The 23166-nt window shown below is 56.9% G+C and overlaps 7 protein-coding genes across 7 annotated transcripts; 4 read left to right on the top strand and 3 right to left on the bottom strand.

The window, feature by feature from the left end:
- Positions 1 to 2783: 2783 nt before the first annotated feature.
- UV8b_00044 (uncharacterized protein) lies at positions 2784 to 4151 on the bottom strand (the record flags this gene model as incomplete). The annotated part of the gene is made up of 1 exon (XM_043137542.1): positions 2784 to 4151. The coding sequence occupies one exon, from the start codon at positions 4149 to 4151 to the stop codon at positions 2784 to 2786; it is 1368 nt and encodes a 455-aa protein (XP_042993476.1).
- Positions 4152 to 5251: 1100 nt separating this feature from the next.
- UV8b_00043 (uncharacterized protein) lies at positions 5252 to 7049 on the bottom strand (the record flags this gene model as incomplete). The annotated part of the gene is made up of 4 exons (XM_043137541.1): positions 5252 to 5380; positions 5444 to 5805; positions 5879 to 6707; positions 6780 to 7049. 4 exons carry the CDS (start codon positions 7047 to 7049, stop codon positions 5252 to 5254), a joined length of 1590 nt encoding a protein of 529 aa, XP_042993475.1.
- Positions 7050 to 10757: 3708 nt separating this feature from the next.
- UV8b_00042 (uncharacterized protein) lies at positions 10758 to 12666 on the top strand (the record flags this gene model as incomplete). The annotated part of the gene is made up of 7 exons (XM_043137540.1): positions 10758 to 10828; positions 10941 to 11016; positions 11196 to 11407; positions 11522 to 11664; positions 11760 to 11880; positions 11983 to 12025; positions 12088 to 12666. The coding sequence occupies 7 exons, from the start codon at positions 10758 to 10760 to the stop codon at positions 12664 to 12666; spliced, it is 1245 nt and encodes a 414-aa protein (XP_042993474.1).
- A 3914-nt stretch (positions 12667 to 16580) lies between these two features.
- On the top strand, positions 16581 to 16951 carry UV8b_00041 (uncharacterized protein; the record flags this gene model as incomplete). Its single annotated transcript, XM_043137539.1, has 2 exons — positions 16581 to 16678; positions 16843 to 16951. The coding sequence occupies 2 exons, from the start codon at positions 16581 to 16583 to the stop codon at positions 16949 to 16951; spliced, it is 207 nt and encodes a 68-aa protein (XP_042993473.1).
- Positions 16952 to 19128: 2177 nt separating this feature from the next.
- On the top strand, positions 19129 to 20248 carry UV8b_00040 (uncharacterized protein; the record flags this gene model as incomplete). The annotated part of the gene is made up of 3 exons (XM_043137538.1): positions 19129 to 19228; positions 19339 to 19464; positions 19554 to 20248. The coding sequence occupies 3 exons, from the start codon at positions 19129 to 19131 to the stop codon at positions 20246 to 20248; spliced, it is 921 nt and encodes a 306-aa protein (XP_042993472.1).
- A 1202-nt stretch (positions 20249 to 21450) lies between these two features.
- UV8b_00039 (uncharacterized protein) lies at positions 21451 to 21856 on the top strand (the record flags this gene model as incomplete). Its single annotated transcript, XM_043137537.1, has 2 exons — positions 21451 to 21536; positions 21619 to 21856. 2 exons carry the CDS (start codon positions 21451 to 21453, stop codon positions 21854 to 21856), a joined length of 324 nt encoding a protein of 107 aa, XP_042993471.1.
- Positions 21857 to 21877: 21 nt separating this feature from the next.
- On the bottom strand, positions 21878 to 22769 carry UV8b_00038 (uncharacterized protein; the record flags this gene model as incomplete). Its single annotated transcript, XM_043137536.1, has 3 exons — positions 21878 to 22034; positions 22090 to 22419; positions 22549 to 22769. 3 exons carry the CDS (start codon positions 22767 to 22769, stop codon positions 21878 to 21880), a joined length of 708 nt encoding a protein of 235 aa, XP_042993470.1.
- Between the last annotated feature and the right edge of the window lie 397 nt (positions 22770 to 23166).

Genomic DNA, 23166 nt, shown 5'->3' with positions numbered 1-23166 from the left:
AAGATATCCTGCTGCTCGGGTTGTAATAGCCCAACTGCAACGGCAGAGGATGTCGATGATGCTGGGCTTCCCATTTCGATTTTGATGAGAATATCAAGCTGCTACCTCCCCCAGGTGTAATCTATCTAGTGCATCGTTGAATGCCTCGATGACTGGATCGTACAAGGGCTCGGATCCTGCGGGGGTGTCGGAGAACAGGTTATACTTGTGCGGAAAAAGTATGTCTCTTACTGTTCTGGAGAAGAGTCTTGACAAATGGAACGCGAATGGGCGCTCCTTTAAACGTCCTGAAGCCTGTCTTTATCCATGTCGCCGCGTTTACTGGGCGCAAATCCAGGTGCGTCCCGAATACTAAGGCAGGAAAAGTGACATCGTCCTCGGCACGCTCCGTCTCGGATCGCTGGCTGCTTGCTCGAGATGTTTTTGCTCGAGGCCGTGGACCTGGCCGGTACACTGACCTGTCGGGGAGTTGAAATGGCAAGGATGCAGTTGCGCTGCGTTGAACACCGCGAAACTCGTGCAGCGTTGAGAAGACTAGACCATGTCGGAATTTGCTTAGGCTATCAATCTCTTGTTGGTAGCCCACCACTTCTGCGAGGCCGCAAATGCCGCGATTCTTCGCATTTGATAAGAAGAGGGGCCTCAGGCGTTTGTCCGATAGAGGGCCAGGAGATTCAAGTAATTCTAATCAAATCTAGTGCCCTCGTGCCCCCGTTGGCCTGGGGCGGTAGCAAGACGTGCCACGACAGACCATAGCTCGCTGATAGGCAACATGATGAATGACGCAGTTCGAGTGGGTTGTTTTCTGCTTTATGCCGCGGGCCTCAATAGATGCAGTGCAAAATAATCCTTGTCGCTCATGGTAGAATATGCGCAAAGAAGCTGTATAAACTTTGGGGCTCTGAGAATACCGAACAACAGCCCCGCCTCATGGCCCAGATCAGATGAAAACCCACGTCCTCTGTACGAACGAATGAATATGCGTCTAGGCTGGCTAGCGAATACGTTTGCTCGGCAATACCAACCTGAAGCCAGCCAGACGCCTCTTGTTTTCCTGGTCGTTCCTCAGCTCGCCAGCCACTAGCACGTGGTTTCCCGTCATGCTTGGCGTCTAGTAGCACGTTCCTCCACAAAAGGACGTCAACTAGCTGCCGTGGAGCCTCGGTCCCTACTTTACGGCGACATAGCAGACGCAGGCAAGACGGAGGACAGCTTCCCTAACGCTGTTGTAAGCGAGCGCGGTCTTGGGATATCTGTGCCGTGATTTGACCGAGAAAACTGGCGGCGCGTCAAGTTCCGCCTGGCGAACGCTTTCGAACGAGTCGCCGAGAGGGCTTGACGATTGCGTCGCGCTCTTGCGGAGCCAAACAAGCGAGTGCTCAGGTCTCCTGAGCTGGTGGATTTTGTTGCTAGGAATTGAGCTGTCAAAAGATACGAAAACATGTCATACTTTCGTAGACAAATTGATGAGAAGCGAAGTTGAAGTTGCCGTACAATTTGTCACGAGTTATGCTGCGTCGGCGAATCGCTGCAATTAATTACCCCTGAAGGGCGGGGCTACAAGTGGACCCGGTCTCCACTGATGAGGAAAGGACCTTGTATGTATCACTCGTCTCGCGATCCGCTGCCACCACCAACTCCATCATCCGCAAGCCAACGAATGACGAGTAGGAATCACTGTTGGAGAGACAGCGGAACCGAGAAAGAGACCATTTCCGACACGGCGCCGACCAGCAAGGACGTTCGGGACACGCATACGAGCGATGAGCCGTCACACAGAGGCCTCCCAGGCTAGACAAGTCTCCAAGCCTACCTCGATGGAATCAACCCGACAGAACGCCGGAAAATGCCCCACGCGGATACCGGGACCCAGACGAATGCCGCCGCGCAGGCGAAGCGACATTGCAGGCGCCTGCTCTGCAGCTCGCCGGCGGCGGTAACACGCGGCCGAGATGACGTCGGCGAGGGCCCTGTGCTGGGTCCGGTTCCAGGCAGTGCCGTCCCCCGCGGCCTTGCCATGCAGCGTAGACGGTGCAGATTAGTTGCCAAGCAGAGGCAGAAGCATAGGAGGGCCGCGAAGGAGGCAGCCTTAACGACGACAGGCGCCTTGCGTGCGAGTAGTACGTGCGACTTTGGAATGGCTACAGCGATGACAAGAGGAGCCCCAAGTCACTCTCTGGCGGATGGGGGACGAAAGCACCGACTTTTTCTCCAGCTCGAGGCTACGAGAGTGAGCGGCCTAGAAACGGAAAGCTTGCCTTTGGCTCAGCGAAACGAGACGCCCGAGCAGCAGCGCATACCTACATTCGAAGCGACAGCGAGCGGAATCGGACACGGTATCTTGTAAGGAGGCGCCTAGACTCCGCCTGGCCGAACCTGAGGAACAGAGTTACAGCGTGGGCTGGAAATTGCCCGAGTCAATCCTACCGCAGGGGCGGTATAGAGAGCTGTAGTATGTATTCACCGAATGGCTAGGGCGGGAAATATTCCCCTAGCATGCGTTGCCAAGCTTGCCTGTAAGTAAAAGGGCTAGACGTGCCAGACTGCCGCCAAGGCGACGGGCATCTTGTATAATGCGTGGTTTCCGTGCCCGCAAAACGGCCACGTAATAAAAAAAAAATCCCATGTCTTGAAGCAGAAGCCACGCGCAGATGGTGACCTAGATGGTCAACCTGTCGATCCACGCTTGCACTTAGCCAGCACCCAATGATGAAGCAAAAAAATTTTTTACACCGCCAGCGGGCATAGCTGAGGCAGCAGCATCACGAGACGACACTCCCTCCTCACCCGTGCACTCGCCTCCCCCTCACATACACCTCTGCGATGTTCCTGTCGTCACCCGTCATGACAAACTTCTCCAGCATGGTCCTCGCCGAGTCGTCGTCCTCCAGCGGAGCATTCACGCCGCCCCTCTCCGTCTGCAGGTCCACCACGACGGCGTCAAACTGCTTGCCTGCGGCAAAGTTGCCGACGTCCGCGTCCCATCCGACCACCTGCGCGCCCCCCAGGGTGGCCATGTAGAAGACCTCTTCAAACGACACGGCCGCGGTGCCGGCTTCCCCCGCGTCCAGGTAGTCCCTGGCAAAGGACGCCACCAAGCTGTGCTGCATGGCGTTGAGCATCGACGACGAGTACCCGCCGCCGGAATCCGTCCCCAGCCCGACCTTGATGCCGCGCCGCAGAAAGTCCTTGATGGGAGCGGCCATGAAGCCGCCGCCGACGGTCATGTTGGCCGTGGGGCAGTGCGCCACGCCGCACCCCAGGTCGGCCAGGCGCCGCGTCTCGTACTCGGTCATGATGGTGCAGTGGGCCAGGATGGACCGGTCGCCGAGCAGGCCGAAGCTCTCGTACAGGTCGGCCTCGTTGTCAAAGGCCGGGAACAGGCCCAGCGTGGCCTTCTTCTCCTGCTCCGACTCGTTGAAGTGCGTCTGGATGGGCATGCGCGGGTGCTCCCTGGCCAGGTCGCCCAGGCCGGCGAGCAGGCCGGGCTCGCAGCATATGGCGAACCGTGGGGTGAGCACGTGGCGGACGAGGGCGCCCTCGGGGTCCCTCCCGGCGATGTGGTCGATGCAGTCGCGCGTCACCCGGAGGGACTCGTCCTCGTCCTCGTCGCGGTAGTACGCCGGCGCGTTGCGCGACATGTTGCACTTGCCGACGAGGGCTCGCTGGCCGCGCTCGAGGCACACGTCGGCCAGGATCTTGGTGGCCTCGCCGTGCTTGGAGCCGTAGTAGCTCGCCGTGGTGACGCCCTGGCGCAGCATGCCGCCCACGACGTGGCCGTACACGCGGCGCGCGTGCGCGGGGTCCCGGAAGCGCGACTCGTGCGGGAAGGCCACCTGGTCGAGCCACTCGAGGATATGGAGGCCCTGGCCCTGGCCGCGGTGCAGCCACTGGGGGGCGTGGTTGTGCGTGTCCACGAATCCGGGCATGAGGAACTGGCCCCGCGCGAGCGTCCTCACGGGGCACGCGGGCGGGATGCCGAGCGAGGCGAGCGTCGGGGGGATCCGCTCGGCGGAAACGCCGGGCTGGAGCGAGGCGATTTGGCCTGCGGGGGTGACGACGAGCAGGGCATCCTCGACGATGACGAGGTCGCTGGGCGAGGTGGAGTGGATGACGGTGCCATGGAAGGCTTGCGCTAAGCCTGCAGCCATCTCGGCCGCCCGGGTGCTCTCTGGTTTGCTTTGCGAGGTTGACGTGATGACCTGATGCTGCGGTTTGCAGGTTGACGGAGGAAGGACAGGGGGGGGGAGAACCTTTGGTGCTACGGTGGCCGAGATGCCTCTCAACTGGGCTTTGTCATGATCACACCCTGTAATGCGAACCCCATTGGTCCATTTCCCTGCAGGCACTCTCTCACCCATGAACAACCCGTTGACCTGCAAAGACAGGAATCCAACACACTAGCAATCAGGCCTTCGCACTTCCCAATATCAATCATGACGCGGATATCAGTAGCCGTACCGAGTACAGTTTCCTAGCGGCAAAAGCGCCGATAATCAAGCCGGCAAGTCGTCGGTCACGCATGGGCTCAGCAAGTTTGGTCAGCATGCCAGGTCTGCCGTAAAAACCAAGGCTGGGGCGATTGCAAGGCGGATTGCCGCGCTTTTTATCATGTCATTGGCGGGACAAAGGAGATTTCTTTGTCGTTGTCGGCTAAGCGATCATCTGCATGTTTTCAGAGGCGTTCCCATCATCATATTTCTCTCCTACCCCAATCTTTGAGCACGAAGCAGATTAAATGCACGCAAAAATCAAATAAATGAACAATATTGCCAAATGGCGTGGTAAATATTTCGAATGGGCGTTGTCCCCTCATCGGAGAGTCCTTTCCAGGGTAGCCAAGCCTGCTGATGACCGCTCTACTGAACTACTCCGTCTGAGAGCGCATCAAGGTGCTAGAATGGAGGGCGGCTCGGAATGCGCAAATGAGCGGCTATACCAAGTGCTTTGAGTCGGCCGCCGCAGTATGTCACCCTTCTTCTCCCGAAAATGGATCGTTGATGCGAAGCCCACCATTGTTGATGTTGCGTCTTAACGCCAGACCCTGTTCCTCCAAACCGCCGCAATGTTGACCTGCCCGCTTATGGGGCCTCCACTTCGCTGTGAATCAAAGGTTGCCGTGCCGTCAAGAATGGCGAATCTAAAGCCAGTTGCGACGCCTGGCGGTTGAGCAATGCAAAGAGGCCAAAAGCGAAACCTCAGGCTTCCTTTTCGCCACTTTTATCATGAATCATGCTGCATTGGTCCTACATCACCTGCCAACCCATCTCAGCTCCAGAGTTCTCAGGATAGGGTATGAAATGAGGACAGAAACGAGAGTAAGCTCATCCCCCAAGTCGCCTCCAGACTTGCCAATCTTTTTGGCAATTGGCGCAATGTACTGCGGGAGGTCAGTCTTGGTCGCAGAATCGGGCTTCATGCCCAAGGATTGCACGATACGTACCCAAGTCTGGCACATGCTGAGGAAAGAGAAGCCAATGCCAATCAACAGTGACCCAGTCCCGGCCAACCCCAATGGCAGCCGCTTTGCATCTTGCCAGGCGCCGAGGTCGTAGCCTCCAATCTTTGGTCGGAAGTAAAAGTGCTCGACAAATAGAATGACGGCAAAGGCCAGGGTCCAGTATCCTAACATCGACAAAAGATTGTTAATGATTTCCTCCAGCACGTTGCGGCCTCCAAAGGCAAGGGCAAACGTGACCAGGCAAAGCAATGTGCACCAGACGAAACGAGGAACAGCCACAAATTGCTTGCCCAGAAGCTGCATGCACAGCGCGCTCGAGTAGATATTTGCAATCGTGTCACCGACTACGTTTTGGTGATTAGTGTCGCTTGCCGAGGTTATTTTCCGGGCTTTGGTAGAGGCAGGGTTCCCACTCACGGAATGACAGGGCGAAGAACACACAAGCAAACTTGGCCCAAACGTCTGGTGGTGACATGACGGCAAGAATCAGACCACCAGTGCCACTCGTTTCATGTACGTCAGAAAGCGCCTTGTTTGTAAGGACGATGCCTCCAAAGAGGTTGCCGAGAATACCGACGAATATGGTTGGAACGACCAAGCCAACGTATGTCAATCCAAACACTAGCCACTTGCTGGTTTTCGCAGGATAGTGGACATAGTAATCTCCTGCGATCGGGCACCACGAAACGCAGACTCCAAAAACAATGGAAAAGTAGCTCAAGCACGCTCCGCTCAGGTCGATGCCACTGTAACGGCTAAGCTCGGGCGTCGGTGACAAGTACTTGGCCGACTGTCCGTAGAGCGCACACATGAGGACAAACGCAAAGAACCAGGCATAGCGCTCGTAATGATGAATGATTCCGTAACCAAAAAACGACACCACAAACGCAATGACGACGATGATGACGATGCCGACCACGAGGGCCAAGCTTCCTCCCGACACGGCGCGAAGAAGCTGCCCCCCTAAGATGGCAGCAATGGTAGCATATCCCACATTGATTACGACGTTGAGAATTGCGGCCAACTTTGAGCCCCAGAGACCCAAAGAATAACGCGAGACCGCCACCTGACGCAACCCCGTCAGCGGGGAGAGTGTGGCGGTAAAGGCGGGTGCAGTAGATCCGGCAAGCGTCGCAAAGGTTGTAAGAGCAATTGAGGTGTTGACTGAAATGCCGAAAATGGGACCGAGGATGCCAATCTGGATCATTGTTGGGCTGAATAAAACAGAGAACCAGAAAAAGACCATCTAGCTTGGGATATTAGCCAATATATTGATGGCTTTTCCCACCCCCCTATTCTCCAGTGCGAGGCTGCTTACATTTAAAATCTGTGGCGGCTGTCGTTTGTCCTCGGGCACCCGTTCAACGCCCATTGCCTCGAATTTTGCAAATCTGTCAATGCGACTCTCCAGGTTTACTAGAAATCTCAAGACGGGATTCTTTTGCTGGATGGTGTCAGTTTTGGCATCGGCATGGCCGATCGTCGAACCGTTCCGATCGTCGTAGCGAAGGCCCAAGTGGCAAAGCGTCCTCATTTTTTCCACATCGTCGCCAGCCGTTGAAGCCGAGATGGGCGTCGTCGGCACCATGACTGCCGTCTACTGCTTACCAAAAGCAGCATGCGACGACGAGAGCCGAATGATGCGGATATGTTTGAAGTAGCTTGCAGGCAGAGATTCAATTTTAGCCTACAGGACGGAGTTCTCCGCAGTCACCAACCTGACCAAAAAGGAAGGAGCGACGCTAATGAGCAGGTTGTCCGCTTTCCCTTTCCACCCCTGGTCAAAGACATCCCCGAGCAACAAGAAGAGGAGGAAGAAGAGGAGCTGGGAAGAGAAGAAAAAAAAAAGGAAGAGGAAGAACAAAGTCGTCGCCTTTTGACGCAGCAAGCATCGTGAAATGCAAATACTCTTTTCGAGCGAGCGGACACCAACGGCAGCAAGCACCCACACACTTCGGTCGCGAAAACAGCGAGGTGGCAGTGGCGGCTACGCTAACGCTGCATGCGACGCTTACAGCTCTACTGTACATACACGACCCATCCCATCCGTCTTCGCAACTGTTGATGCTCAGTGCTCACTATGCAGTACGCAGGTCCAGGTTGCCAATCCGTTGCCCCGATTTCGATGCGTATGTCAGATCAATTGGTTTTGGACCCCGATCCCACCAGTGACAGCCACGCCTGTGCCCAAGAGGTTCTCCGATCAAGGTAATAGTGGACCTATCCTCAGACCCGAGCCAGCGGAATATGGGCAATTGAGTTCGGAGGCTAAATTACGTTTTTTTTGCGCACTGCTTGGGCTACCGTCGGACCTGTTCGCCGCGGAGTAAAGAGCTGCTACCACCTTTCAGTCGTGGCGCTGACCAACGGTCGAAGTACGGAATAGAAAATATCTACGGAATGGGGAATATAGGGAATGCAATATTTCTGTAAACTCTCTCTAACCGCAGTGCCACAGGGCTTGCCGAGAATCGGGTTTAGAGTCAAGAGGCACATGGCCTCCGGAGGCTTCATCAAAGATTAGGACATTCAGTCATACAGCATATGGTGTACGAAATTCTATATTATTTCGCTCATGCTTCACTTCACATATAAGGATTCACCGTATGCATAATCGCCACTAGGCCTCACTGGAGCAGCCGACCAACCTTCTCTTATCAATAATCGTGAGTCGGTGGGAAATGGTTCTTCCTTTTCCTGGTCGTTGGCTGACCTTTTCCCGGCTTTCCAGCTACTCACCCTGTTGACATACGATGCCGCCTTCTTGAAAAAATCAATCACTTGAGCTGCAGGCCCTTTCATTTTTCTTGGCGCTGTATATTAAAAAAAAAAAAAAAAACCAAGGCGGAGGAGAAGCCGAGCTGATGCATGGATCTCGTCACATCCCTGCGCCTCATTAATCAAAGATGGTCAACAAAGAACCCATGCGGGGTGTGCAAATGCCCTCAGCCAAGGTGATATTACCAGTAACACCATGCGACATGTCAGTCCGGAGTACTCCATAGACTTTGTGAAGACTTCGAATAACAAGTCGGGAGCATGGCATCCAAGAATTAGGCAGCATCATCAATACGACCCGCTCCTGTCTCTCCATGGGCAAACACTCCGTTCTACGTGCCTACCTTACCTAGGAGGTAGGTAGGTATGCGAGTTCATTTTTCCTACCCCTGGCCCCGAACCAATATCCCCATTACCACGTGCGCAGTCCACAGTCCACCAACTCATTCGGCTGTTGTGTCGCATGTCTCCCTTTAAAAGACGTTAAAGAAAAGGAATTGAAGGGTGCCATGCAGCGCTATCCACGTCGTGGACACGTGGGTTGGTTTTTAAATCGAGCATCTGGCCTTGCAGCGTACATGGTACTACTCCGTTCCGGCTTGGCTGTTCGTCGCTCTGGTGTCCATTGCACCACATCCTTGGCAGTTTAAACAAAAGCATTCACCGGGTGGCTGGTCCCGCTTGGAAGTCGCAAGACGACCCAAATCGGCCCAAGTTACGGAGCACCTAATGCAAGGTCATGATTTGGCGTTGGCTATTTATGCCTCAGCCCTCAAGCTCAGTCGGCACAACTATCACGATATTCAATCGTGATGCTCCGACGAAGCAGAATTTCACACAAATCCTTGGATGTAACTGCATGCCACGAAAGAAAGCCCTTGCTGCGTCCCGCGTCTCGGGTATTGCCGGCAACGCCCTCCCAGTCAACAAATTTGAGACGCAGGGGTGCGTCACAGGGAATGCATTTCCAGAATCCACACTATCTTTAGGAGAGATAAGGATCCCTGTGCCTTTGGGGCCTGGGCTCTGTCGACTCCGGTTCCCGCAAACACTTTGCAAAGAATGCGGACTGGTCTTCTGCAGCACATTGGGTCCCCTGTTCGCACTTGGTTACATAGGTTGCCATTCTTCTGGAAGCCACTTTACCGACCATGGGCGCTAGAGGCACGGATAGTCTTTACCGGGCTTTTCCTAGGGTTTCAAGAGCAAAATGATGTGATTACTCGCATCCTAGGCATAGGAAGGCTTCAAAGGCGAGATAGGTCAGTGCCTTGAGTACTAAAGCCGCTGGTATCCATGACGCTACAGGTCGTGAAGCCTCTGCGGGTGGCTGTTGATGCTGCCGTTAATGGTTGCCGTTGTTCTCATGCTGGTGCACAGTACCGCATCGAAGGCTGGAAGTCTAGGATTGACAACGATATGGGGGACAAATCACCATTGGCCAAGGATACAGACAGCCGACAGCCTTGTCGGCGGCAAAAGCTCTGCACCTAGTCGGCGTAGCACTTTCATCCGAGGGCAGCAGACATGAATTAGGAGTTTGGCCACAAACTCTTGCTGCACGAACTACGAGTCCACGGAGCCATCAGCCCCATTAGTACTGTAGGAACGAGACATTGGCGCTTGGACAAGACAAAGCCAGGCAAGCAGAGGAATCAAAGTTCTTGGGCGCCCTCGATACAGGGGCGGCCGGCCAGAGTGGTCAGTGGTGCCCAGCATGTGTGATGTGATGTCTGTGGCTGCCTGCATGCAGAAGGGGTTTGTTTCTCCTTTTTCCCTCTGATTCCTGGATCAGTCGCTTTCCCGGGCTCGCTTCTACACAGTGCATACTGCACAGTATGCAGGACGCTGCCCGGGATTGAACTTAAATAACATTAAGTTTCGGCTATAGATCTTGCACTGCGGGCAGGGGCTTGTCCCGGGGCAACAGGCGATGAGCTAGAACGAGTCCCAAGAAAAGGCTCGCCAAAACGAATGAGAGCCCGTCGTCAGAAGAGCGCCCGGACATTACCGCAGGCGAAATCTGCTTTGCACCATGCAGTACCATTATGCGGTGGCATGCAATGTCACCCTTCCAGTGTCTCCTGATGCCGAATCACCGGGTTGGCCTCAGTCTACTTACCCATACATCGGACCATCCCCTTCATAAATTAAGCAGTTTACGCCGCCAACCGGGGATGGATCGCTCCTGGTTTCTTGACTCCCGGCGAACTTGCATCCTTCCGCCAAACTCTCGCTCTTGTTCCTTTTCCGCCTGGAGTCAGTCAGTCAACGACGGCGCCCTTCCTCCCCCCCACCTCCGCCCGCAAGAACGCCTCGCATTTCGACCAGACGTCGGGCTGCCTTTTCTTCTCGTCTCTTTTCTTTGACCCCGCCTTTTATCCCGGTTTGCGACAACACACCCCGTGCTTTCCACTCGTCGGCCGAACACGCCCAAGGCCCCTCTTCGCGGCTCGCCGGGAATGCCAAGCAGGACGAAGCAGTTGTAGCTGTCAAAGAGGAGAGTCAAGGCTGAGAGATGCCTGGCACGCGGGATGTCGAGGCGTGGACGTGGTATAGCTTTGCCAGCTTGTTCACACTTTGCCGCTTGTACGGAATAGCCACCAGTTTTTTTTTTTTTTTTTTTTCTTTTTCCTTTGCTGATGTCGAGTCATGGTCCCACCGTCCAAGCTCATCATCGACTTTGGCTGACGGCCTGCAGCCTATCTCGCACGATCCGACTCGGCGGCGGAGTGCAATTCTTCGAACCCGAAGACTTTGTCATGGTTCTGGCATTTGTAAGAAACTTGTTGCCAATGAAGGCGATCGCGGACCACCCCGCATACCGCGGCAGCGGCGCAGCCTTGCCTCGTTGCGGCAAGCCGGCCGGCGGTGGCGTCGGCCAAGTCCCAGCGGCCTTGGCGGGTTTGGCGCGCTAAAAGCATTGAAGCTAGCCAACGTGCTAACACGTTTCTAGGGCTTCTATACCAACCTTATAGTATGGGTCACGATCCAAGAGAAGCATCTCCACACCAACATCCTCCCGCCCACGGGCACCGAGGGCATGAGCGCGGCCGAGATTGACGACCGCGTTTACGGAAGCAAAATCACATTCTTGATTGAAGAGTCCATGATTATGCTGCAGATGCTGTGCAAGGTGTGCATGTGCATGCTCTATTTGAAATTGACGTGAGCCCTCGTGACGACTTCTTTTTCGGCAAGCGGGCCCAAAAAAAATAACAAAAAGAGAGAGAGAGAGAAAGAAACGACTCCAAGGCTGACTGCGAGCCATGGCAACTGCAGGTCCGGATTGAAACAGAGACAGCGGCTGGTCAAGTGTCTTCTTTGCTACGTGGTGAGCGGATGGGCCATTACCGAAGTCTTCTTCTTTGGGTTCTGGTGCCGGCCCTTTCTCAACTATTTTCGGGTTCTTGACGACAACACACGTAAGTCTGAGCGCGTACCGTGCAGAGGCAAGCGACATGGAGCGCAGTCCTGCCGCTTCCCATTATGGCCTGCTAACTCGGCAAGCATTTCCCAGCCGGTTGCACGACCTCTCAGGATCATCTCATCATGTCATACGTCTTCAACATCACGTCCGATCTTCTCATGCTGATGGTTCCTATTCCCATGCTTCTGACGTCCCAACTGCCATGGAAGCAGTGCGTAGCGTTCCCCTGGCCCGTTCCCCTGACCCGTTCCCCTGACGGCGCCGAGACCTGGGCTCGACCGTTTCCCCTGCGACGCTAACCATTTCGCGGCAGAAAAGCCACCATCTGCGGAATCTTTGGCCTCGGCATCTTTGTGGTAAGCATCGCCAGCCGCGAAAAGACTTGCTCGTCTACCAGTACTGAAGAGGAACGCTGTAGATGCTCGCCTCCACCCTAAACAGGTACTACTGCTTCGCGCACCCGGATAGCATCCTCTGGATTTACTGGTACGTGCGCGAGGCCAGCACCGCCGTCATCGTCACCAACGTGCCCCACTGCTACGCCCTGCCCCGCAAGGTCTTCCACCTCGGCGCCTTTGGCAGTTTGATGAGCAGCATGCCCAGGACGAGGCGGGCGCGCAAGGGTGGCGGGCGAGGCCACGGCAGCGGCAGCGGCGAGGAGAAGCACAAGCACAGGGCGGCAGCCCCGGGCCGCGCCGTCGGCAAGGGCCAGTCCGGGTTTTCGGAGAGCACGGAGAACTTTACTACCCCGGCGGCGTCCTTGTCCAAGCCCGCGTCCACGCTGCAGATCTGGCAGCGGAGCGAGTACGGCATCGACGCGAACAAGGGCGGTGACGGGGTGGCAGAGGATACCGAGCTGCCGCTTTGGACGGGCGGCATGGGGACCACCACGGCCATGGTGGAGGCGGACCGAGCGGCTGCGGGGAGTCGGGGGAGCAAGAGGTCGAACCAGGGACACGAGTACGGAGTAGGCGTGGCTCTATCGACGACGCCATGATGTTGGTTTTTTTTTTTCTTTTCCCAAGCTACGATGCCATCACTTGTGGCTGTTTGTAATCAGGCATTTGCTGATGCACGCTGGGGTATGGTCTAATACACTGTGTTTTACTGTTTTACTCATTGGCCTTTGATGCAAGAGTCGCGCGGGCGACGGACGGTCTATTTTGCTCTTGGCCGTTTCGAACAAGCCAGGCGTTGGCGGACAGCAGAAGTCCCAATATGCTGCCTCGATTCTTTTTTTTTCTTTTTTTTTTTTTCTTGGTGTTTGAATTTTGAGAATAGGCACTTGCTTTATCTGCAGGTAAGCACGCCCGCCCTCCTCCCCCTTGTGAACGTGGCCACATGGGCACACATGGCCCGTCGAGGCGACCAAAAAAAAAAAAAAAAAGAAAAAAAGAAAAACCTACGGTCACGCTGCACGGGGGGGCAAGCCAAGCCGCACATGACGGCGGCTACATACCATGCATTGCATTGCATGCGGGGCCGGGCGCAGGCATCAGAGCCCATTCCGCTCGGCGCTGATGGCTTTTCCCCCCCAACCACGCATTGCAGCTGGGACTTATTAGTAAGGCGGCAGAAACGGCCGCCATAGACGCCCTTGACCCTACCAAGCACCCGGTACCAAGCGGCTTTCCGTTCCCGGAAGGGCGGTGCATGCGGGCGGACGGGTGGGCGCCAGACGTCGGTCGTTTGGCCCAGCGGATGCGGCTGAGAATAAAAACCGGGGTCAAGGGGGGCTTCGTCCGGCCAGGAGGACTGCGTCAATGCCAAGGTGGGGGCGGGACGAAAGCGGGCGAGGCGAAGCGAAGCGACAAGACGGCGCGGGTTGCGGGAAAGCATGGAAAGAAGCAAGTGTTGAGTGCTGGTTGAAGCGGACGGGGAGGAACGAGGCCCGAGCTGGATTGGGAGCGACAGGGGGGGGGGGGGGGGGGGGGAAGGCCAAGGGACCAGAGTTGGAGCCCGGGTTCTGGGGGGAAAAGAAGAAGAAAAAGAAAGAGAAAAAAGGCAGCGGTATGTACGGTCCATAGCTCACGTTGGTCTGGCGGGAACTAGGGGGGGTTTGCGTCGCATCTGCGATGAGCGTTGATTCCCGGAGCAGCCGCAGGGCATTGGACGTGGGTGTGGCGATGGCCCGCCCACGGGACGGGCTTCTTCTTCTTTTCGGGTTTTTATTTCTTATTATTATTATTATTATTATTATTTTATTCTATTTTATTTTTTTTCGACGATACGATGCCCCCCCCCCCCCCAGGAGGGGCTGAGTGGCTTCCCGCACCGAGCTGCAGCTAAAAGGGGCTGCGCTGACGTTGACTTTGACTCTGACGTGGACGTTGACGAGTTTTTCCCGCCTCGCCTGGGCTGCGACGAAAAGCTCGGCCCCGTCGACGGGGGCACCAAGACGCGACGCGATCTTGCTGTCGGTCCGTTTGCGCTCTCTTGGCAGGCATGCGGCTTGTCTTGGCTGCCCCTTGTTCCTTGTGTGTTTTTTTGCCAGAGGTCGGTCGGCGGGTGGGTTTTTTTTTCTTCTGCAGGTTTCCGTGGGTCAGGCGCGCATTTTCCTAATTTCCTAAACAGAGAAAAAAACCAAAAAAAAAACCAAACATTAGCATCCCGACAACCAGCCCGCGCTGCTGGGCCCCTCGGGACTGCCACCACCATTCGTTCGCGTCTGAGCCGCTCCAGGCGTGATTGCTTCGTGCCTGCCAGCCCAGTGCATAGGATCCCGCATCCCGCATCCCGCATCCCGCATCCCGCATCCGTGCCGCGTGCCGCTCGACGCCGGCTCGCAGAACGGCATCGTCATCAGGCAGCTTCCGCCCCCCCCCCCCAACTCCCCGAAGGTCCATGTACCCTGCAAACGAGGCAGACAATGCAATCGAGGCAGACACTGGATTCGCGACCCCCAGCCAAAAAAAAGTCAGTTACTGTCACGTTCATCAAACGGAGCGGACGGCAGAAAGGCGGGCCGAGTGCACCAAGGCGAGCGGGCGGAGGCTCCCGCCGTGGCAAGAGAGCGGCTGCAGAAAATGAGACGCTGCGCGCTGCCGTATACATACGACGGACGCGATGCAACATCCGTCTGCTCTGGGCAAAGAGGAAACGATCAGCCGGTTTGTTTCCGCCTCGGGCCGCCTGTGGCGTTGCTTCCTTTCTGGTGTGCGTGTGTGCGTGTGTGCGTGTGTGCGTGTATCTGTGTGTGTCTGCGTATATCTGCGTACATCTGCGCGTGTGTGCGTGTGTAGTGGCTGGGGCAGCCTGGCCGAGTCGACGCCAGCCTTGATTTCCGTCCCCTCACGCTGTCGGCTGTCGGCCGTCGGCCGTGTGGAGGCAAGAGACTGCAGACAGACTGCTTTGGAGGAACCTGCACAGCCAGGGAAGCAAGAGCCGCGGCGGCACCCGACCCGGAGCTTGGATCCCCCAGCGGTTCTCGCGACTGGAGCTGCCGCGTCTGCTGCAGGTCACGGCTTCTTGCATGCCAGCCGACTGCATGTGATGTTGCCCTTCCCTTGCTGCTTGTAGCAGGGACTCGGCGTGTTGCGGCAGCGTCTGTGGAGGGAGAGTTCCGAGCACCTGGCTTGCCGGGCAGCTTCCAGTCCCCGTGGTGAGGGCCCGCGGGACCTTGCACCACCACAGCGCCGGGTCTTTGTCTGTCGCCGCTTCCACCTCGCCGTTGATGACATGAATCCCTTCCCCTCTCCCCCTCCCCTTTACCCCCCCTTTTCCCCCGGTCGCCAAGCAGTGGGGCCGGAGATAGTCAAGAACTCGGTGGGGGGAGGAAGGAGGGGCCAGGGGCGGGGGAAAGCGGCAGGATCCGCATCCCGAGGACGCTAGCCACGGCGAATCACCCCATTGACGCAACCCTCAGTCCGGGCAGGACCGGGTCCCCCCCCCCCTCGTCGGCTTACGTCATTTTCTCGGCCGGCCAAGCCCAAGCTATTTGCGACGCGGCGACAAATCACCGCTCGTCCCGCGTCCCGCTGACCGTTGCCCGACAGGTACTCCGCAGGCAGGCAGGCAGGCATCAGGGAAGCAAGTCCTGCTGCGCGGCCGGCCTTGGGTTTTTCTCGCCGACGCGCCCCCTTGACCTTGACGTGGCACGACGCGGGTGGCGCGCAGCAGCGAGGTTTCCGCTGGTGGCAGAGCTGTTTGTCCCGGTGCGGCGCAGGAACCCGGCCAAGGGAAGGGTGGGGGGGGGGGGGGAAGCAGGATCCGGATTTCGAGGGGGGCGTCTCTGCGAGCGGCATTTTTGGGGTAATGGCTATGTTTTTGTGGCGAATGTCCTCGCCGCACGGGAGTGACGGAGTAACGGGGTGCTCTATCCGTACGGAGTACTCGGCATGGGCTAATGGGGCTTTTTGTTTCGTGGCTCATGTCCTCGTTTGACGGCTACTGCCTTGCTTTTTTTTTTTTTTTTTTTTTGGGGTTTCATTTTTTTTTTTTTTTTTGCCGACGTGTCGTATGCGTCGACAAGGTTGGCCGGGCGGTTCTTGCCCCCTCACGCAAGCGTCTGGCTTCTCTCGGGGTCTCCCCCGTCTGAGCCTACGAGGGCAAAACGGCACGGCCACACTGATACTTCATGAACGGCAAAGCAAAGCAAAGCAAAGAAGAACAGAACAGAACACAACAGAGCAGAACAGAGCAGAACAGAGCAGGACGGAACAAAACAGAACAAAACAGAACTAAACAGTCTTGGGATGGCTGGTTTCTTCTCGACATCAGCCGCTGCCACATTTTTCAGGCGAGTAAGCCCCCTCTCAGCCGGCCTTTTCTTTTCTCTTCTTCTCTTCCCTCCCCTGCGCTCCCCTGGCATACGTCGTTGCGGGTAGGCGACGAGGGCTGGCGCGCCAGGGGCCGCATGGACAACAAAACGGACCTGGGTGTGCCCCGTGCCAGCAGGCGCGCGTTGAAAACATGCCACCGGCCGGCGGAGCAGGTCGAGCGAGGACCTGGACTCGTGCTGTCGATGCGCCCGCGGGACCGGGGAGCCAGTGCCTCGGCTCCGAGTTTGCGTGCGCTGGCCTGGAGGGGACACGGCGGCGCGACAAGCGACAGCGGGCGAGGTTTCCACGACGACGATCTTGAAGGAGGATGGAGGCCGGGGGGGGGGACACTTGACTTGACTTGACTTGACTTGGGTTCGGGATTGGGCCGAGCCAGCTTCCAAGCCAACGAGCCCCCCTTGGCTCCTCTTCTTCATCATCATCATCATCACCACCACCACCATCACCACCACCACCACCACCACCATCATCATCATCATCATCGCCATCGCCCTCTTGTAACGTGGCAAGAACGGGCTGGGCACCCACACGCCCACACGCCCACGCGGCACCACCGCTCCTTGCTCGCTCGCTGGGCCAGTCCCGACGCAACCCCTCAAACGCGAGCTTGCCGTCGAACGCAACCCGCTTCGTGACTTGGCGACCCCCCAGATGCCAAAATGCCAGATTTCATGTTGCCAAATGCCAGATTTCGCCCAGCGGCCCCAACCCCCAGGGACAAGGCCCCAAGCCCAGGCCCCAAGCCCAGGCCCAAACCCAGGCCCCAGCACGGAGCATCTCCCGGTGCGAGACGGGCGGCGAGCTGGGGGGGGGGCCCGCGACGCTGCCGCTACCGCTCGCCCATCCATCCATCTGCGGGCCGTCATACTCGGCCCACTCTCTGCTCACTCTTGCGCAAAAAAGGCCTGGGATGACGGCCTGGTGCCCTTGCCCATGATGGTGTCATACTCTAATCTGTGCCAAATACCGATGCGCCTCTGCTGACGGGGAGGTTTTTTTTTTTTTTTTTTTTTTCTTCTTTTGGTGTTTCTGGTCCGCCAGCCCCCCAGCGGCAAAGTACGTACGCAACCACGAGACGAGACCAGAACCAGACGAGACGAGCCGAGCCGGCCTTTTTTTTTGGGGAGTTTTTTTTTTTTTTTTTTTTTTTTTCTTCCCTCTCTCCCTATCGATTGGATGGCAGAGAAAAACGAGCAAGGGAAAATAAAGAAAAGAAAAGTAAGAATAAACGCCAGGCGGACGGATGCTGCGCTTTGCCATGCCCCCCATGCCCATGCCAAGCATCATCAGCTTCTGGCGCCGCAACGAACAAAACAAAACACCAGCAGCAGCAAAAGCAGCAGCAGCAGCAAGAGGCAACACAAACACACACCCCCCCCTCCTCCCCAAAACGGGCGGCCCCCAACCCGTAATGCCAGACGCTAGACGCTAGAATGATGGAATATTACACGCTGTGCGCCCCCCATGCCCCCATTTGACATGTTGCACACCCCTTGATGACAGCTTGGGGTCGCGCCGACAGGGGTTCTTGGCCGGAAGAAAAGGAACAACGGGGGGCGTGGGCGTGGCAAACCCACGCATGATTGACGAAGACGCGCAGCGCAGCCGCTCCCTCCTCTCTTTGCTTCTTGTCCTTCCTTCTCCCCTCCCGGCCGGCGGGGATGGAGGCTGCATCACCGGGCAGCCTTGTTGCGACCGAGTGCAAGAGAGAGAGAGAGAGAGAGAGAGAGAGGGGGCGAATGCAGTGCTGGCCTGGAAGTGATAAGTAGCATCGATCCCACCCTCTTCGGCTGGCGCTGTCTTGCCCTCCAACACGGCCCAAGTCACTTGATCTGCGCCTGATCCCGCGGTGTTTTATCTCCTTTCTTTCCTTGGCTTGCCCTGCCCTGCCCTGCCCTCGTGTGCTTGCTGCTTTTGTTTCCTTGCCGCTCGCTTCGCTGCGCCGCCGGTTTGTGAGCTTGGCGTTTTCTATTTTATTTTATTTTATCATTTTTTTTGTTTCCTGGTCGCACGGCGTGAAAAGAACCGTCTGGGGTGTGTCGGCAGTCGTCGTGAGCGGAAAAAGGCCAGCCGGAAAAGAGAACGAGACAAGAGCAAGACATCCAGCCCAATCCCGAAAGCAAACAACCCCCCCCCCCCCCCCTCTTTCTTCAATGCGTAAGAAAAGAGCGGTACATTGTATTCGTCTCCTCTTTCCACCCGGGTTGGCATGTAGAGCGGGAAAATAGCATTCGATTGCCTTGTTGGATATACCAATACCGCCTTTATATCCCTCTTTTCGTCTCCAAATCTGCTCCTCCTTCGTCTCTCCCGTCGCCGTCACGGACGCTTTTAACCCCCCCCCCCCCCCCCCCCCCCTACCACCCCCGGCCCTACCTATCTCCTTGGGCTTGTCAACTCTATTATAACGCAGACCGTCACTACCCGCTGCAAGTCGATATAGCCCGGCCGCTTCTCTTCGCCACATACCCCCTTCCCTTCCTTAGCCGTTGCTTCTGCTATTTCAATCTTGCTCCGCTTCGCCGGTGCCTCCGCGAAAAACCTCACTTCCCCGTGCGACTCGACTCGACTCGAGGAAAGGAAGCTATCCACGCTTCGCTTTTGGAAACCCCCCCTCCGAAAGGTCGGAACCAGTACACCACGACGAAACCGGCCCGGGTCCCGTTGGACTGAGAACCATGGGGGTCAACTCCTTTCACGCTCGGTCTGGGTCCACGGCGCAACTGGACACCGGGGATATGCACGTTTGCCACATTTGCCTGAAGCAGTTCAGTCGAAGTGAGTTGTCGTCCCCCTCTGGCCCCTCTGGCCCCGTCTTGTCCCCCCCGGCCGGGTCAAGCTAGGGGAAGGGGTTGCTTTGCTTTGCTGATGGGATTTGCCTTGGCCAGGAGACTTGCGAGAGCGACACAGGAGACGGTGTGAGAAGTCGATTGGCAAAATCATCCCCACCAAGAAGCGATCATGCGAGAGATGCATCTCGTTCAAGGTCAAGTGCGACTATGAAAAGCCCTCATGTGCGTTTGCGGCCCCCCCCCCCCTTCTCTTCTTCTTTATTCCCCTTCATCATCGCCGTCATCATTTCTCTGACAACCGTCCCGCCCAGGCACCAGATGCTTGAACCGCTCAGTGGCCTGCGAATACAAGCTGGAGCCTCGCGTCAAGGTGCCGCTCAACCCAGCCTTCAGCTTGGGCCCCAACTCGGCCTTTTCGGGATCCCTCGACGTCTTTTCCACGCACAACGCCCGCCAGAGTGCACATTTTGCCTGCGCCCCCCACCAGCCCGCAGCCTCGACGGCAGCGTCGTCATCGTTATCGTCGTCTTCCTCGTCGTCGACATCCTCCTCCTCCCGCTCCACCCTCACCGCGCCGGACATGGTGTTTGACCTGCCATGTCCCACCGCTTCGTCGGGCGACGCGGCGGCTCTGGACCTAGCCGGCCAGAGGTACTACGCGGCGCCCTCGACAGGCGACTACTACCAGCACTGGGCACACGACGGCAGCAGCAGCAGCAGCGGTGGCGGCGGCGGCGGCGGCGGCGGCGGCGGCGGCAACGGGCAGGGCTCGCAGTGGGACGCGACGACGGTGTGGTCGGACGGGTCGTCGAGCCTCCTCGACCCTGTCATGCTAGACGACCCCATGATGGATTCCAACTGGGCCGCGGCCGCAAACATGCCGGACCTGACCATGTGCATGGACACGTACGATCAGGGCTGCGTGTTTTACGCCCCAGACTTTCAGCAGCCCTCGCAGGGGCGCTCGAGTAAGCGTTCGGGAAAGTCGGCCTCGCTGTCATATTGACGGAAAGACGGGAAGGGAGGCAAAAGAGAAGGAAAATGGTGGCGCGCGCCCGCCCATGAGGCCGAGAACCGCTAGGCATTTACTTTCCTCGACCGGTTTTCCCTTCCTTTTGTCTATGTTGATGCCGGGAAAAACACACAAAAAACAAGAACAAAAAACAGCGCCTGCATTAGACATGATGACGATGTGATGACTGGATGGTTATGGTTTTCCTTTCCTTTGTGTGTATTTTTCTCCATTTTTGCGCCATTATTTCTTTTTTCTGTTTTTCCTTTTCCCCTTTTTGTTCATCCCGGTCTCGCTTCTTACCGGGCTGCGTTTTCCCTCAAGAGGGCGGCTCGGAAAAGGTCAAAGTCAGCCACGTTTTCCTGGCCCGCCCCGTTCCCCTTGACGCAAAACCCTGCGCGGGAAACAAAAGAAAAAAAAAAGAAAAAGGGAAAAAGGAAAAACAACACGTCATCGCCGGCCTCGGTCGCTTTCGTTGCAGGGACAAGGTGTTGGTGGAGCCGGCGTGGTTTCTGACCCGATTGGCGGCTACTTGGAATCAGGCCATGGTCAGCACGGCCAATTGCCCGGATCATCGGCGAAGGCACACACTAAGCAACCTCGTGCTTTGTCGTCATGGGAGAAGGAGGCAGCTGGATGTTGCTCTCCGTCCCGGTCGCCAATTTGGCAGTCGATAGGTCTTATGGCGGGCCAGGGAAGTGGGCGGGAGCGTGACATTGACGCGCGCATGGGTTTCTGGCAATTCTCAACGCTTTTTTGTCTGGATAAACTTGGGGCGTCGGGCGTCGGGCGTCGGGAATCGGGAATCGGGCATCGGGCATCGGGCATCGGGCATCTAGGGGCCGCGCGGTAGCAGCCTCCGCCGAGGCAAAGCAAATAACCGAAACAAAAACTGAAAAAGGAAAGAAAAAAAAAAGAAAAAAAAATAGAAAAAGAAAGAGAAAACACGAAAGAAAAAAAAAAAAACGAAAAAAAAACGCAGAAAAAAAATGAAAGAATAAAAAAATACGACGAAAAAGTGGGTGTTGTATTTCTAGCAAACCCGAGGGATTAGAACCGAGACGAGATTTCTGCTTCTGCAACGGGAGCATGCATCAGGATAGAGCAGGTACATCTAGATGAAACGCGGGGTTTCCTTACATTAGATACTCGTTAATGGATTCTGTTTAGTGGCGCACCAGTACTGGCAATGGCAAATGGGCACTAGCAATTGCGACTATAGGGGGTATATGCCGGGGCGGCGTGAAGGGGCTCAGGTCTATTCTACCCAGGTGCTAGCAAGGTGCCAGCTAATATAGAGTGCATATTACGGCTCAGCCGCTCAGCCTAGGCAGTGACAGCCAGTGTTGACGAAACGGTGACAGCCCTGGCAGGGTGATATCAGCCAGCAACAGCCATCGCCGCAAATCCTTCGTGCCGCCTAATGAGGCTGTCGTGGGCAAGACGTTCATTGGCCGGCGTTACAACGCCAACCCCCAAGGCTTCTTCACTGACATACGGGCATTTTGCCTCAATGACGAACCTCGAGCCCCGTCTGGTGCTGCTGCCGTGATTCTGCGCTGCGCTGCTGCTGCTGTCTGTTCGTCAGATGCCCCCTCCTAACCCTCCCCCTACTTCTTCCCCTTATTCAAAGGCGAGCGGCTCCTCGGCTGGTCTGAGGGCATACATTTGCACGGGCAGCAGTCTCTGGCCCGGCGTCTCGGGGAACCCGCGCTGCTCGTCCGTCCTGACAACGGCCAGTCCCGCGCGATGGAACAAGCTCTTCCACTTGCTGTCCTGCCTGCAGGGTCACCGTCAGCGCCCGTCCTGCCTGCCCTCTGCACCTTTATTCTCACCTCGTCACGCTGCTGTCCGTCTCGTCAAAGTCGTCGCTCCCGCTCGTGCTCAGGTTCTCCTTGACCACCACGAGGCCGTCCGGCGTCAGCGCCTCCCTGCAAGTGCGCAGGTACAGCACCACCTGCTGGTCCGTCAGGTGGCCCAGACACCACTGCGTCCAGATGATGTCGTAGCGCGCCGTTCCCGGCTGCCAGTCTTGCAGCGCCACATTGGATATCGTGCGAATCCCGGCGTGTCCGCGGATGGCCTTGGTGAACTTGGCAATCGGCTCCACGATGTCGACCTCGTCGGCCACCTTGACCAGCAGGCCTTTGCTGATCCTGCCGATGCTGCGCGCCCCCGCGTTAGCCAAGATCGACTCTCGCGTGGCTACCGAGATGTCCCGGCGAGACTCGGGGGCCGAGAGAAATGGGGGGGGGGGAAAAAGGAGAGAGAGGGAATCAAAGGAAAAAGCCCACCCTGCTCCGGCGTCGAGGGCGCTGCCCACGCGGTTCCTGTCGTGCTTGGTGCCGATGCCCAGCCTGGCGAGAAACGTGCGCGAGCCCTGAAGGTCGATCCGCGAGATGGACTCGAACCCGGGCTGCGAGGGGAGGCCGCCCAGCATGCCGTTTTCGTCGGCCGCTATGTCGTTCCAGTATTGGAAGCCGGCTTGGGCGTCGGGGACCCTGTCGGGCGGCATGGCGGTTTTGCGAGGGACTTTCTTTTGTTTCTCTCTGTCCTTCTTTCCTTCTTTCCCCCTTTTTTTTTTTATATATTTTTTTTAGGTGGTCTAGGCGGGGGGGCTGGAGGGTTACCAGTTCCTTGGTATGGCGGAAAACAGACGAGTCCGCAGAGCAGTCCCTGAATGAATGTAGAAAATAGACGAGACAAAAAAAAAGAATCAAAAACGAAGGAGAGGTTGACGCAGGTTGACGCGTCTTAATTCGTCTATTATTCCGTGGCCATCGTCATGGAGGGTTTGGAATCAACAAGAAGGCAACCTTTGCAGCCCCCCACCGTGCAGTCACGACCCATGACCATGACCACGCCCACGCCCACGTCACGTCACGTCCACGTCTGAGTCAGCAAGCCTGAGA

The sequence above is a fragment of the Ustilaginoidea virens genome, chromosome 1 (assembly GCF_000687475.1).
Source record: "Ustilaginoidea virens chromosome 1, complete sequence".
NCBI classification, from domain to species: Eukaryota; Fungi; Ascomycota; class Sordariomycetes; order Hypocreales; family Clavicipitaceae; genus Ustilaginoidea; species Ustilaginoidea virens.
Note: the sequence above shows the minus strand (reverse complement) of the source record. Positions and strands in the feature narration are given on the sequence as shown.